This window comes from Danio rerio, chromosome 11 (assembly GCF_049306965.1).
Source record: "Danio rerio strain Tuebingen ecotype United States chromosome 11, GRCz12tu, whole genome shotgun sequence".
Taxonomy (NCBI): Eukaryota; Metazoa; Chordata; class Actinopteri; order Cypriniformes; family Danionidae; genus Danio; species Danio rerio.
This window is the reverse complement of record NC_133186.1, coordinates 22,855,334-22,872,088: the sequence shown is the minus strand read 5'-3', so window position 1 is coordinate 22,872,088 and position 16,755 is coordinate 22,855,334. Positions and strand designations below refer to the sequence as shown.

General features: G+C 34.7%; 1 protein-coding gene across 5 annotated transcripts in view; it reads right to left on the bottom strand.

The window, feature by feature from the left end:
• The window catches only part of cdh4 (cadherin 4, type 1, R-cadherin (retinal)), a 473,468-nt gene that overhangs the window by 116,471 nt on the left and 340,242 nt on the right, over nt 1–16,755 (bottom strand). For 4 of the 5 annotated variants that reach the window (XM_073915480.1, XM_073915481.1, XM_068224104.2 and 1 more), the window contains one exon: nt 10,662–10,817. In XM_073915480.1, the coding sequence (XP_073771581.1) occupies nt 10,662–10,817 (156 nt within the window). Of the gene's footprint in view, nt 1–4,098; nt 4,656–10,661; nt 10,818–16,755 lie in introns of those variants that run through there. The other variant, XM_073915482.1, reaches the window with a different exon arrangement.

The window sequence follows — 16,755 nt, the reverse complement described above, 5'->3', positions numbered from 1 at the left end:
TTTTGTTTTCATTCTGTTGGTCACTAAAGATATTTTGAGAAAGGCTAAGTAATCAACAAGATTCCAGTAACTATTGACTTCAATTGTAGGAAAAACAAATGTCAGCTTTCTTTAAAATGCTTTTTTTGTGTGCGTTTACAAAACAGAGAAACTCAAGCTGGTTTGGACCAAATGAAGAGTGATTGGGTAAATAATAACATATCGTCACCTTAGAATTATACAGTAAGGTTCTATCTTGATCTCTTCTATGACATTTTTGTCAAAATTGAGATATTCATATATTCTTAATAAATGACAACTTATTTACATTATGTGATGTTTTTTTACATTTTGTTTACATTTTAAGCGTTGTTTACATTTTAAGACTTTTTATTTAACAAACAAAACAAAAAAGGTGATGACTTTTTGATTAAGCAGTTTTTTGACAATTTTACACTGTTGGAAAAAAAAACTGCTATTAAATGTAATATATTAAATGTTAAATATTATAATTTGTGTATATATAGTCAGTGAAACATTTTAGTGTTTATTACGCTTTGTTAAACAACTCAATTGCACTGTGTCTGCTTACCTTTCAACTTAAAATTAGGGGCAAAGTCAGGGCAAATACTTAATGTAATTAATGGGGCCTTAATTATAACAATGAATATTACCATATTACTTACATAAAATTAACATCTGAACTTGACTAAAATATTTATCAACAATTAGTAAATACATTTAAAAGAAAGAAAACATTTTTTTTCTAAAACATAAATTGTTTTATATATTATATTATATTAAAATATATTGTTACCAGTTTTTAAAATAAAATTCATAAGCTGACTGATTGTATTTCTTGAAAAGTAACGCTTCAATTAATGATCTGCCAGACAGAACCTTAAAATTCCAACTGGAAAAAGACTTTTTAGAATTAGAAGGTTCTATGTGCATTTGCCCTGTTTATTTTACTCCAATATGCAAATTTAAGAGAATGTTGATTATTTACGTTTTGAGCACATTTAGGGTCTCTGTCATGGTATTGTATGAAAGAAAACTGTTACACACATATTATTTGTTATATGGAATGCAAAAACTTTGAAGCTCAATATCTCACAATCATTTAGAATGCAGATAGAACCTTATCTATATATTTTTTTTGTATTTGCATTTTGCATTTGCATTTTGTAAGACATGACCGACTGCATATAAAAACATTTTTTTTTTCAATCATTACATTTTACCAATTGACTTTTAGGTTTCAGAAAATGAAGCAAGAAGTATATTATGACACAGTATTTAAACACTTTCTTGATGTAAAACTCTCTGTGAACTTGAGTGGAACTGATTTCATCCATGTATAAAAAATAACCTTGAAATCAATTGGTTAAGGATTGAAATACTGTGTGTTTAGAAAAGTTTGTTCTGGAAAGGTTTCTGAAAAACAGCAGCTCAACTTTGTAAAGTGGTACTTGGTTTCATATTTTATATGTGATATAAAGAAGATTTTTGTATGATTTTTCTGAGCAGCTTCACTACACCAACAAAGAAAGATATTTTTTTAAATGATACCAGCAACAATTCAGATATTTTGAAAAGGAAAGTTCACTCAAATTTGAGAATCCGGTCATTATTTACTCATCCTCTAGTTTTTTTCTTTTCTTGTACACAAAGAAAGATATACTTAAGGATGATGGAAAAGCTGTCATTGACTTCCATAGTATTTATTTTTTTCTTTATCATAGTTGTCAATGGCTGCTTTTTACCACCGTTCTTCAAAATATCATGTTTTGTGTTCAACAGAAGACAGAAAAACGTACAAGTTTGAACCTATTGAGCGAGAGTAAATGTGGAGAAAGGTTCATCTCACACATGTAGAGAATGCATTTGTGTTTTACGCTAGGGATGTTTATAACCGACCAGTTTACAGTGAACCAACAATAAGCATTTTGACTAATAATACTACAACACATTGCAGGTCAACGACAAATCCTTAATAAATCATCCACTATTTAAGTAAATAATAAATAAAATACAAATAGCAAAAAATGAGTAATTTATTTAAAAATATCAAATAAAGCATAACCTCAATATTTGTTCTAGTATCCACATTAAACAATTATTCACATGCACAAAAATGTGTTCGGTGGGGTAGGGCTAACCATTTTGACTGTCATTTTGAATTAACTTAAATAAACTTAAAATACTTTAAGTTGTTTTGGTTTTTGTCACAATCACCAGCGATCCAGGCAGGTAGATCCCCTGGTATCATTCACTTTTACCCAGGACTACAAATCTATAACCATATGGACTACACATTCTGTCCTGCACCACACACTCACACCTATTCCAGTTTTCTGCTGATTGCTAACACACACAGCTCAAGCTGTTCATAACTGGTTACATGGATTTTGAAAGCAGCACACACCAGTTGCTGAGTCTTGTCAAACTGTTTTTTTGACATCACAATGCATTTCCTTGGCCTTGCCGTGTTTGACCCTTGCTTTGTTCTGTTTGTTCACAATGCTTGCTGTCTTAACTGACTATTCACCTGTTTATTGGCCACAACTCCGGATTCCCTGCATGCATCTGTTTGCCCCTTGTTTTGCCCATTGCTTGCCAGAACATTCTCATATTAACCTGCATTTGGATCCTCAATTTCATTGCAGATGTACATACATATGCACATACAACAGAAATAAATCTTTTGAATATGGTAAGAGTTTAGTAAAAACAACACTTTGTGCCTTTGTTTATTAAATTAATTACATTACAAATTAATATGTGTTTATGTGAATATATATATTATTTAGTTTTTCCCTGTGACAAAAGTGCTGCAGGTGTGTGATCTGAGAATATGCTGATATTTGCAAATGTAAACATATTTAAGTGTATCATATTTGGTGTATTTAATGCTTCATATAATAATTTACTTAAAATTCTAATCATGTTGATTAATGACCACATATTAACAGTCAGGAAAATTTTGAATTCACTCTTTTTAAAAACGTATCTTTTGTGATTAAACGTCTCGCTTTACCTTCTTTGCCTTTGTATAAATTATCTACAGTGTTGTGATTTATGTATTTCTGTGAGACTTATTTTGTGAAGTTTACAATTCCGACTGTAGAAAAAAAAGAGAGATATTATTGGAAAGAAAATAGAAAATAGAAAAACATATCCGTCTTCAAAAGAACAACAAAAAAATCTAAATAAACATAAATACAACCATTAGATTTTCTTCAGTTGAGCACATTTTTGGACAAATAGCCCTGATGGATCTTGTTGAATGAGAATTATACAGTTTTTTTCAGTAAATGAATTAAATGCATACCTCTTGACAAATATAAGGAAGCTTTGTCACTTCAAGATATTTATATTCATGTTCATCTTAAAGTCCCCAAGAAATCAGAACTAACCATATGATTTTAGTTAGCTCACATTGCCAGTTTTGTAGTGAACAATTCATCTGTGCATCTCATAAAGAAAAAAAATGTTTGCGCTTTTAATCTTTAAATAAAATCTGAAAATGCACTTCCTCTTTATTAGTTAAATTCTCGGACTATGTGATTTTGAGGTAATAGGCATGGCACATACTTAACCATGCCCCTCCAGCTGTCAGTTTTGACAACAAACAGAAATGGCGAGCAGTAGGAATCTGTTAGGTTGTAATAACTCCTCTAAAACCCCTTTTCTGATCTTTCTGAATGAAATGCCTACTTACTACATCCATTCAGTCTGCGGTAGAAAAAACCAGCCACGCCCACTGTTTTCTTGTTTAATATTCCATTTCTCTGAGAACTGCATCACAATAATAAAAAGATAAACGATCACAGCTTCCGGTTATTGGGACTTTAACACTGGAACTACCAAAATTCTATAAGTACAAAAATGGTTCATGTTAGACTTTACCAAAGAGCATAGAACCATTAAGAGGCGACACTCTAGTGCGATTTGGGAAACAGCCACTAGATGGCGCAGCAGCCATTTTGGTATGAAAACTCCAATAGAACAACAGCATATTATAATTCTGTAAAATAAACTACTCGTCTTTCAGGTTGTATCTAAGCTTTAATGTGCTTTTTAAATAAATAAGTAAAAAACAAAGCAGCTACTTGCCATCGTGACAGCAATAAGATCCAATGAAGAGCCAACCGTTTTCACTCCAAAATGGCAGAATCCGGGGCTGTTGCTGGGCGCTGCTGTTGCAATGGAACATTCTATTGAGTGTGGCCTCAAAACTTCTATTTAGAATGTACAATTAACCTCATAGCCAGCACCCCGACAAGGACGCACTGAGGCGATGTTTTTCCACGTCAATGTTTACATTGCTTTACCATGGTATTTACATGCGGAAACAGCGTCTTTGTAGTAAAAGGCATGTCCATGTCTTAGCTTACAGTGTTACAGATAAAATGAGACCACAAACTGAATAAAAAGTCAAAGTTATATTTACTAAAATCTAATCTAAACAAAGCCGAGTGTTTTGACCGTCTGCTGTCATTGCTATCGATCAGTCACAGAAGTTACTTCCTACATCCCAGAAGTTTGACTGACAGAGAAACGAGCCAATGGCTGCATGAATTTTGATCGTATTATTCGGCCCTCATGTTATTGCACTCTTTTAGCTGTTACTGGCTCAGTGAACGGTCAATCATCACGCGATGCACCTGCCCTCTGCACGCACAGCTGCGACAGTTTAAGCTAACGGCAGAGCGGCTCGTTTGCAAAAAGAAAACAGAAAATGCATCGTTAAAAGTTTTAATCTGCTGACGAGAGTTTTGAGAGATTGTTTGAAGCGAAGAGGAGAATATTTCTGAGAAGAGATGATACTTAGATGAGGTGGATGAACTTACTTTCGGTTTTTCTAATGTTGAGTAATCACTCTCATTGCCTCATTGTTTGCGTCTCAGGTCTTCTCTGTGTTTAGCCTGCTTGTGCCTATAAGTGTAAATGTCTCTCCTGTAGCTATAATCTTTCAGTAATGTTTGGCATTATCATGCAGTATGTTTGCCATTTATCTGAATGGCTGCTGTTAGATAATCTGTATAAAAGCTTAGCTATCTGTATAATTATCATTTGTATAAATGGACATCAGAGTAAATCGTGTTTACTACTTTTTTTGACTTTGACTTTTTTATACTTTTTTGTCTCAAATGCACTGGACTTATTTCACACAATGTACAACTTGTGCTCAAATAAATCATACTATGTGTTTCTGCTTATTATTTTACAATAAAAAAATTAGTGGAATGTGAAACCGTCAGAGCGTGGTTATCAGACTACTTCTCCATAAACAAGGAGAGGTAGAAAATCACAAGACATTGTCTCAGAAAAATAATTCCAGAAATTTCATTTTGCATAATATTGGTGTCAAAAAACATACTCAGGAGATGTGTGGCTTTTGACCTATTACTTTTCTGTGTTGCTCCAGAACAAGGTTCACATATTTGTTTTTTAAGTAATAAAATGTTTAGTGCGGTGCAATTTTTTTCATTCATTCATTCATTCGCCACTTCCATTCGCAAGTTTTTTTATGCAGCGGATGCCCTTCCAGCCGCAACCCATCTCTGGGAAACATCCACACACACATTCACACACACACACACACACACACACACTACGGACAATTTAGCCTACCCAATTCACCTGTACCGCATGTGTTTGGACAGTGGGGGAAAACCAGAGCAACCCGGTGGAAACCCACGCGAAGGCAGGGAGAACATGCAAACTCCACACAGTAACCCCAACTGAGCTGAGGTTCGAACCAGCAACCCAGCGACCTTCTTGCTGTGAGGCGACAGCACTACCTACTGCGCCACTGCCTCGCCCCAATTTTTTTTACATTACTTAAGTCTCTATAACTTTTTTTTTTACATTTTGAGCATTATAAACTCTAGATGATGGATAACAAAACCCAGAGTGTCTTCTTCTGAAAGATAAATACACTTTAAATGTAGACCAAATCTTTTAGCAACTGTAAATGTTTTAGCTTAGGAAGATGATTTTTGAGAAAGTGCCTCTGACAGTGAGGAAGAGATGGACATCGACATAGTCTCGGAAAACTTTTTACTGTAATCTCATTTTGCATGCTATCTTCATCAAATTTGAAATATAAACTCATTAAATACTTGGCTTTCAAACCATATTTTTTTCTAGGACATTACATTAATGTTTTCCTGTGTTTCAATATGGAAAACAAATATTGAACACAACACAATTTTGTTTTCCTCATGACTTCATAATGTTTAACTTTTTCCCAGATAGCAAAATACACTCGGGCCAGTTCCGGCTAGATTGTCGCCTGCCGGAGACTAACCCCTCGGCCCAACTTCGGCTGCCGGACTCGGGCCGGATGCCTGTGGACTCACTGCGGGCCAAGCGGGCCAGATGCGGCGGCCGTAAGCGAGCCGACGCTGCGCATCCGCGCCGGAAACGGCGCGAGGGTAATGTGCGCTGCGGCCCGGAGCTGGCGCGACTCCGTATTTATACACCTTATAAAACCTTTTGGTATTACATTGGTACTTGATATATGGTATTACAACCATTTGAATTTATATAACAGCAAACACAGGCTATAATGTAAACACAAAGTGTAAGCACTGCGTTTAACCTTTGAATAAAGTGCAAACTGCATACATATTCTGTAACGAAAATAATCAGACAAATGACAAAATAAATAAATGTTAAACGTTTATTCATTGCATGAAAAAAAAAGTACTAAAATTTTATAAATAATTTTGAAGTGCACAAGAATATCAATATAAAAACAACACAATAAAGACACACAGAAAGATTTAAACAAAAAATCTAAAAATTACACACAAACACAGATGTTTTTTAAAACAACCCTGTTTTCCCAATAGACTTGAATTAAAAATTTGTAAAAAACAGCTAAATTTTATATAAACCTAAATATAGAAACCAATTTAAGATATAGCAAGAAACATCTTAAAAATACCAATGACAATCCGTAAAATAGTACAAGTCAAACTTGTAAAAAGTACTGCAGAATTCCGAAGAAACATCTTGAAACATTTTTTAATAAAACATTAAAATAATAATAAACAAACAAACAAACAAATATATATATATATATATATATATATATATATATATATAATTGCAGAAGTATAAAGTCAAACTTTTTTTTTTAAATAAACTTGAACAAAAGCAATTGCACAAACAGCAAGACATGAGTGAGATGATTATACATTTCATATATATACACGTCTTGTGCAATTTTATATTTATAATTTTATTTGTATTACGTTTATTAAAAATGTATCAAGATGTTTCTTCAGAATTTGGCCCACACACATACATACATACATACATACATAAATACACACACACACATATATATATATATATATATATATATATATATATATATATATATATACATATACATATCAAAATGCAAATGAAAGAAACAAATTGTTCAAGTATCAGGGAACATCCTAATACACTTAAAATGTTGTTTAAAAAATAAAACAAAATAGTGATGTAGACATTTGACACATTAGCTTTCTCTTCTTTCTTCCTCCATCCCTGTCAGGGGGAAAGTTGTAGCTACCTTGTAATGCATTTTTCCACTTCTTTATCAGTGGCGTGGTATGGACATTTGTCCTCACTCCATCTGTGATTAAAAGATAAACAGATAATTAGTAGTGAACAAGTACTAATGTAAAAAGGTTGTAATAGATCAATGACATAATGTTGACAGTATGTGTTTAAAATAATTGCAAACAAACCTTTAGATGTATGACAGTCATCGTCCTCATCTGTCTACCAGTCAGAAATCACAGTTGCGTGTGGATATTTCAGTCGAGCTTCCTCATATGCATCTATAATAAAACATCGCATTGTTGTTAACCTCCCGTAAAGAAAAGTTCAAATCCTGAAATACTATCAAAGTTAATTAATGCATATAATACCTATAATGCATATAATGTTATAGTGTAAATAATCAGTACACAGAAGGTTGCACAAGATTTATTCGGAGATTCATGCAGAGTGACAGCCTTATGAATCTGAGACATAGATTTGTAAGATGGTCAAGCACATGCATTATTCTGTACCCATGAAGATTAACCTCCCATTGTGAAAAATGTTTGATGATGATAGCCAATAACAATAGACCATTTCAGCTGTTTGTGAAGCAATTAGTAATGTAATGTCTGAAAAGCTCAATCTATGTTGAAAATGTATCAGCAGTTTACAGCTTATGGACTTTTAGCACACAACTATAGCATGCCTATTCACGTTCAAAAGAGTGTGCCATTGACTGCTTTGGTCGTGATGTGCTGCAAAATGATCTCACTAACCTTTGTTAAACAAGAACAATAAGACTTAACCAACAAATATTGTTACCCATTCATTTAAATCAGAATTTATCACTGTCAATAACAAAAAAAATAAAAAAAAAACATCAAAATCTGCTTTAAGACGTTCAGTTTTACATTAACTGATCATTACAGCTTGAACAAAAGATATAATTGATTCACAGAGGCTAACACATATGAATTAAAGTGCATAGTAATATATTTCTCTTGGATAATTTAAAGAGAATAGTAAACAGTCGAGTTTCGATCATTTTCGTGACTAACTGCATAAACAAGATAAACAATATTTTATTAATCCAAAACGATTAGTTTTTATTTACACATAATCACAGAATTAATACTGTTGGATAAGTATACGCCTGTACAATGATTTTTTTCAACATCCACGGTACTTTATAATGTTAAATCAGGAAAAAAACACGTTTTGCCAAGTTAGTTAATGGATTCGTCTACAGAAACTTTCTTTAACGCAAAGTTAGCATACACACAAATTCGTTTCATGTTTCTTTAAAATAATTAAAATAGTTTTCAGTTACTACACACGTTACAATCTAACATTGTGTAAAAGGAACAGGAACTTTCAGACGTGTTTGTAACTGTTAGCGTTAGCATACATTAGCTCCAGTCGTGTTTCTTAAAGCAAGTTACATTTCGTATCAAACTGTTTTAAATTACTAAACGCTGTTACAACCAAACACAGTGGAAATGTTTTAAGCTCTAAATTCGCTAATTTTACAGAACACAAGCAGTAAAAAGCTTACCTTTCTGACCGGAATCCACGTGAGTCTTTGAAAAACCAAACTTTTTCTTCTTGTGATCTTTGTGCCATGGTGGTTGACAACCAGCTTTTTGGAGCATTACCGCCACCGTCTGGATTGGAGTTTGGATCAGGAGTTTAGTAACGCATGAGTTTATTATGAAACCAACTTCTGCTTTAAAAAAAAAAAACAGTCAGCACAGGAGCGTGCTATCTCAAAAATAAGCGAATTTTACATGTGACATGTATAATCTATTTATAAATAATATTGTTTTGTTTGCGTCTAAACATTGACCATCCACACTAAATATTCTTTTTTTTTTTTTTTTTTTGCTATTGTACCATGAATATTTTCTCAAATTATCATTAAACGTGGAGCTAACAGATTACTAGATAAAATAAGAACTTAATCGGTTGCCATCAGCTGAGTCCTTGCAAGAAGCGGCCAGGATATGGTTGACCGGAATCGGGCCAGTGCTTTACAGCCGCATCACAACCGCATGTGCGCGAGCGAGCTGCGGGCCGCACTCGGCCCGGATAACACTCGCCGATGCCGAGTCGGAGCCGGAGGCGCCGGGGGGCAGCCGAGCTCGGGCCGATTACTGCCTGCTATCTGGGTTATATTTTTAACATGTAACTTCATATTCATCTTTACAATGATACATAGTTTGTGTTTGTAGCTTACTGGAGTCAGGAACTGTTACTATTTATAGTTAGGTAGGTGTAAATCCCCAAAATTGAGTGCTGGCTAACAGTTAATACCCTAAAATTACAATGTTTTGAATGTAGCTTATAAACGTGTAAAAGTTATTAGAGTATTCCCGAAAACCCAAACCTCACTTTGTCCAGCATGCAGGAGAGGAATGTTTTACTGCAGTGAAAATGTACTTTTGAAAGACATGTCTGAAGTTATGTTGTTTTTTTCCAATCAGAAAGTTATGTTTTCATTAGCAGATGTTGCTAGGTAACAGAGGCATGCATATTCAAAGGCACAAGAATAAGTAACGGATGCTGAAATACACTTAGACAATTTGACCATTATGGCCATTCAATGTGGAGATACTCAGAACTCGTTTACGTTTTGTAATTTTAATAAAATAACAACGTCAGAATGGAATATACATACATTTAAGAACAGTCTCATTATATTTTAACAAGGGTATTAAATTACACAGTTAAAATATAGTCAAAATGACTGCCTTTGTAGTTCATGCGTTAATATGATCATTTTGGGGGGCTTTCGTTTAGATTTATAATCAGATATTGAGCATACAGTTCACATGGGTAATAATTTGCACTGTTTGCACAATGTTTTCTGTCATTATTCTGCCTTGATACTGCTATTTGGTTGTATAATTCAAAATTATGAATGCACTTAAAAAAGTGCCTTAAGTGTCCACATATCTTTTGGGATCACTGCATATATTAAAGTTTTAGATTTATTCCAACTGGCAAAAGGCCATCAACTCTTGCAAACTAGAGCATGTTTCTTAAATTGGTTTGAGGCCAGTTCAACTTTAAATAGGATCTGAACAGGGGGAAAAATGATCTTGAGTCGAAGAAAGAGAAGCACTTACATGGTAAGAAGCTCTATCTTCTCTGTCCAAAGGTTTTGTGACAGACATTTTCCCTGTCACAGGATCAATATTAAAGACGTCATTGGGAGGCTGATCTGCTCCAGCTCCTGTTATACTGTACCGGATCTCAATCTTTTTGTCCTGGTCCGATCGAATCTGCAATAAAACAGCACAATGACAGCAGTTTTATAGATAATCAAACACAAAATGCGTTGCTACGTTTAACCTGTCAATTTAGTGCTCACATGGGGAAGATATTCTAACCAGGTTTTGATTTCAGGACCAACATTGTGGACAACAAAGAAGCATGAAATTCTGCTAAAAAAAAAAAAAGAAAAAAAAAATCTGCTTAAAAATAAAGATTCAGAACATGGGAATGACATGAGCCTGATACTAAATAGTTTCCTCATTTTTATGTAATTTCTGTGAGTGTAAAATCCTGGTTAAAAAATAGGAAACACCAACTGTGGCGATCCATAATCACTAAAATGCATGCCTTAGACAGAGTTTTATTAGCCACAAGGCACTGACGTGCTGCTTGAGCAACAGAGTAGAGCACATTAATATTCATGACCCTTCCAAATATGGTCAAAACTAACCATATCGTTCATATCGTTCATTTCCTTCGACTTAGTCTCCATTTTAGAAATGAACCGCCAACTAGGGCTGCACAATTTATTGTTTCAACATCGATATCGCAATGTGCAAAGTATGTGCCATGTGATGTTCATATGTTGAGACTATAGTTGACCAGCACAACAGATCATAGCACGAGAGATTTGTGTCACCTCACTCTAACCATGGAGTGAAAATTAACAATTTGCATGTTTTTTTATTTTATTTTATTTTATTTTTTTTATGTGACCTTTACTGTCTGAGCATTTCAGGAGTTTAAAAAGCATTCAACAGAAGACATTTGACCATTTGTAACTTTAATAAAAGGTTTTATTGAATTATATACACACTGTAAAATTAAATCCGTTATTATTATTTTTTTTTCAGCAGTTGGGTTGCCGAAAAGATAAAAGAAAAATAACAGCTGTTAAATTACAGACATTTATCGTCAAATAACAGGTGTTACATTACAGAAATTTCTATAAATTTTAATTTATGGTAAATATCTGTAATTTAATGACCATTATTTAACTTTTTTTCCGGCACCCTAGCTGTCAGAAAAAAAGTAAAATAACGGATTTGCTTTACAGTGTAGAGTGAAACAATGTCATTTTTTATTTGGTTATTCAATTTGTGGACATGAATACTGTTAAGACTCCCCAGAAACCCATACAGCACAGTTTATTTTAAATTTAATTTTGCTATATTGTATTTACAGTATATGCTGCTGTAATTTGTTTTAATATATCTTATATGTTCAATTTCATCCTAACCAATCCATATCATTAAATTTAATACATCTTCCAAATCAAGCTATTTAAGTCATCTGGTGAAATTGAATTGATATTGCAATATATATCGCAGAAAAACTAAATATTGCAATGTCAGATTTTTCCAATTTCGTGCAGCTCTACCGCCAACTATTCTGGCATGTGTTTTACGCAGCGGAACACACACACACACACACACACACACACACACACACACACACACACACACACAAACACACACACCTATATTAAATTCATCTATAGTACATGTCTTCAGAATGTGAACCCACGCGAACACAGGGAGAACATGCAAACTCCACACAGAAATGACAACTGGTTCAGCCGGGACTCATATTAGTGACCTTCTTGCTGTTATGCGACAGAACTGAGTCACCGTGCCACTCTCCAACCATATCATATTTTGGTAAATTACTAGGATTGAAAATGAACATGTGTCTGGAGAATTTTTGCACTTACCTAAGCCAAATACCTTTTATTTAAATATTAAATAACAATTTATCAAATTGTCTTAATGCATTCCATAGCACCTTTAAATCAACCATTAATGCGGACAGTTATTTTCATAACCATTCAATCAATTTCTGAAATCATTCACAAGCCTACTGATCCTGAGTTTATTTTTCCAGAGGTCGGCAGAAATACAGATGCTGCTCATAATTTCATATCTCAATATAACACTATTGCACTGCTCAACTGATCCAATCTTTAGACTTCGGTACCATCAGGAAATTAAAAAAAGCGTAAGATGGATAATGTGGCAGTGGCATGTGGCATCAAATTCTTGTTTAATCAAAACAAACCACTGTTGCTTCCCAAAGCGTAAATGATGTTCAGCATCAGAGTTTGATGCTTGACAGTTGGATGCCAAGTGAACTGGGTCATTGATCACAATGATAATGCTTTAGCAGACACTTTCTCTCAGCTGCGTGACAACTGCTTGCCATACAGATTTGCCTCAAAAGGACTGAGAATAATGAAAACCGACAGATTGATAAAAGAGTAAAGAAACATAGGCTCATTTATAAAAGCTGAAGTGTAAATGATTTGCATTTTAAAATACTCTGCATCTCAGCTTTCAAATGAATAACACATTCAGATGAACAGTCACAATCTGCATACATTCATTGATTGAATGATTGACACATTAAGTTGAAAAGTGACATTTCTGGCCTACTTTTTAATTGAAGCTGTATCATTACAATGTTTGAAATCCTCATCCTCATATTTCTCTTCTCAACTCTGTTTGAAGTAAAAAAAAAAAAAAACCAGATGCATACACAATTCTCTCTCGTTCATCCCCCATCCATCTCTTTCCTGTCTGCCGTCTTTCTCTCTGGCATCATTAACCATGGCATGGCTCAATGCGATAGACATTTCCCTCTTCTGTTTTTCTTCTCTCTTGCATTGAAGCAAGAAACATGTTGCAGAACCGTGGGACATTAAACATCTGGATATCAATCTGCTTGATGCTTTTGGTTTGACAGAGGATGCTTCTCACAATGGTTCTTCTCATCAAAAGTGTGATAATAGCAGATTTTGTTAAAGCATGTTTAGTCTGTTTATGCAACAAAACACTTGTCCTTTAAAAACATAAAAAAACACAGTTGATGACCTCTTTATTCTTTTTATTTTGAGTTGATCAGACTCAATTCTTTCCCCTTTACCCACTAACAGTTGACCAGAGGCGAGTCTGCGGAAAAAAAAAAAGAGTACTGAAAAATCCAACTCAAATAATAGTACCATTACTTGCCAAAAATGTAGTTCAAATACAGTAAAAGTATCTGTTCTAAATACTATTTAAAGTATGAGTAAAAATATCCCTTCTAAATGTATTCAGCAGTCGTGAGTAAAGAGTATTATTGAGTATTGAGTGAGTATTATTCTTCAATGAGGAAGTGCGTTCATTTTAAGAAATTCTGATTTAGTTGCCTATGAGAGAACAATAGTCAAACTATTTGCTCTACAAACAAGTGTGTTCATGACTTTACATAAAAAAGTAGAATAATATAAGAAAATACAAGTTTGTAACATCAAGCAGCATAAATAGCTGTTTTTAATATCTAAAAATTAATATGAATGAAAGAGGCAGTCTCAAGACAAAAAGATTCAAATGGCTGTGCTCGATTAGATGTAGCTTACTCGGAACCAGGGGTTAAAGTAAAAAAAAAATCCTGAGCCTGAATTTTGGCCTATAATTTATAGTTGGCTTATAATTAATAATGCTTATAATTTTTTATGGGGGGGTGGGTGGGTTTTTCTAAATAACAACAAGTGCTTAAATAACACCATCCCGAGAGTTAACAAATATTTGTTGTACATTTAGGGGTTGATCACAAAGCGCACACCTTTACGTTCCAAAAACGCGCGGCAGACCGTGCGGCCTTTTATGTTGACAAGAAAAAAAGAAGCCCGGCGCTCTTTTGTATGTCACTAGAAAATGACTGAATCAGCTGGTGTGCGCGAGTTGAGTTGCTGTTGATGTTATAATTGTAATTTTAATAATATTGTGATATTCAAGATCTGTAAGGTAATACAGCTCTGGATAACTTGAAACAGCGACCACAAGTCTCTCATCCATCATTAAAAGTTTGCCATAGTCGCCTTGACAACCCAAACCCCGCTGTCACCTCAACAGAAACCCTGCAGTGCTTTCATTTGACTGAAGAATGAAAAAGAGGTAACGCTTTTTCTGCTCGAGCACACAGCGCGCAACGGCAAAACTTGAGGCGTGCAGGGCGCATAAGCAAAACTTAAAACACTGGCAACTGTCAGTAAACCATTAAACATGCCCCTTATGCAGCCAAACTTTAAAAATATATTAAGTATATTTTTAATGGTTTAACTGATACCATTAATTGGTTACAAACGCGCCCTTTCGGCTAACGGTTAATCGCTTATTTTGAGCATCCCCAATTAAACTGTATGCGCAAGCTCTAAAATTTTTTTTTTCCTCTCACGGCCACACGCCGGAGATCCTGCATGGTGCTGGAATACTTTAAGCCCTGCGGAACATGTAGCTTACATCAGTGCTATTTTATTTTAAAGGATGTACTGTAAGTTAGATTATTTGCTGACTATACATTTCATGGAAGCGTTCCTTTGTCAAATTCTAGAGCTGTTCTATATTCTAGAGCATTTCTCTCTTTGTATTGTGTCATTTGGAAGCCCAAATACAGAAACAGAAGAAGCTCTGTGGAAAAAGCAGCGTTTGGACGACATTTTAGCTTTCTCTGCTTTGACATTACAGAGCCTCTAGCCACGCCCCTTCTCTGCACAGTGGCGTGTGCTTATAACCTGTAGGGTTTATGATCTCATTAACCCGAATGTGTTTTTTTGTAGTCCCCAAAATTAGTTTGATGTAGGCTTTGCTAAGCTCTGTAAAAGCCAATAGCTGCATCCCAAATCACATACTTATGCATTATTCTACGCCATTTTGTAGTATAAATAGTGTAAGTAGTGTGTTTACACTGAAAACTCTAAAAATATTAAGTGCACTTTAATTACCAGGATGATGCACTCATTCAGCCGGTAGTGTGTGGAAGTGTGGAATGATGGACACTTCACTCACTCAATGACCGCAGGTTTGCTCACATAGCGGAAGGGGCGGAGCTATCGGGTGCACAAGTTGGATAACATTATTTATTTTGGATGGTGAAAGCAAAGTTCTCCTATGAGAGTGATTATAGCGCCTCCCAATGGTGAATGCGTATATAGTGTATAGTGTGCCATTTGGAACGCAGCTATAGTCTCTCTTTGCATTGAACTTTGAGCATAACACAATCAGAGATGTTGTTTGCTTTTACACTGCTACATTACACATCAAATAAAGTTTAAAATATGATAACATATAACAATATTAATTATATTAATGTTTAAAAAACATTCAATTGTTAGATAAATGCACATTCTAAAAACTAAGTAAGCACTCCCTACATAAATATAGATGCAATGTGTCTTTCTGAACTGCGATGGTTTTTTTATTGTATTTTATTTATATATTTTTACACATCCAGCTTCACCATTTAACAGCCACACTTACAAATTTAATGCACTGACTTTTCGGTAAACAGGAATACGGATAAAAAAAATGAGAGCAGTGAGGAGATATCTTTTAGGAGATGCATTTATGCGCCCACATAACTATCTTTCCACTTTCAAGCGAGGCAACACTTCATGAAATATATCAGCAGATTCAAAATTATGACCATGTTCCTGTGTGTCACTGGGCTTTGCGATGCGCGAGACATTTGATGTGAGGGGATTTTGTGCTGAAGCAATCAAATGTAAACCCTGACGCGCTTGAGTCACGGGATATAAACCCCACACCCCGCCTACCCATTTCGTGAGCCGTGGGTCTGGAAACCATGCGTGAAAGTGAAATGACTGGTGAGTGCGCTACAGTCCTTTTTTGCATAACGTATTCCACAGACTGAGCGTGATGGCTTTCTCTTCATTTCACTCAGACACTGAACTCCCACACATGACCTTTCGGTGCAATATCTGAACCTCGCTCTCTCCCACTCTCTGTGCTTTGGTAAAGTTCTCTTTCTATTTAAACGGCTGCTAAAAACATCAAAGAGATACGCCGCTCAGGACATCGAGACTGGCGCTATTGATTTGGTAATAAAGCATATTCCTGGTAGCTTTCAGTATGGCCTGAGCTCGCGTTCGACATCAAGGTTTTTCTG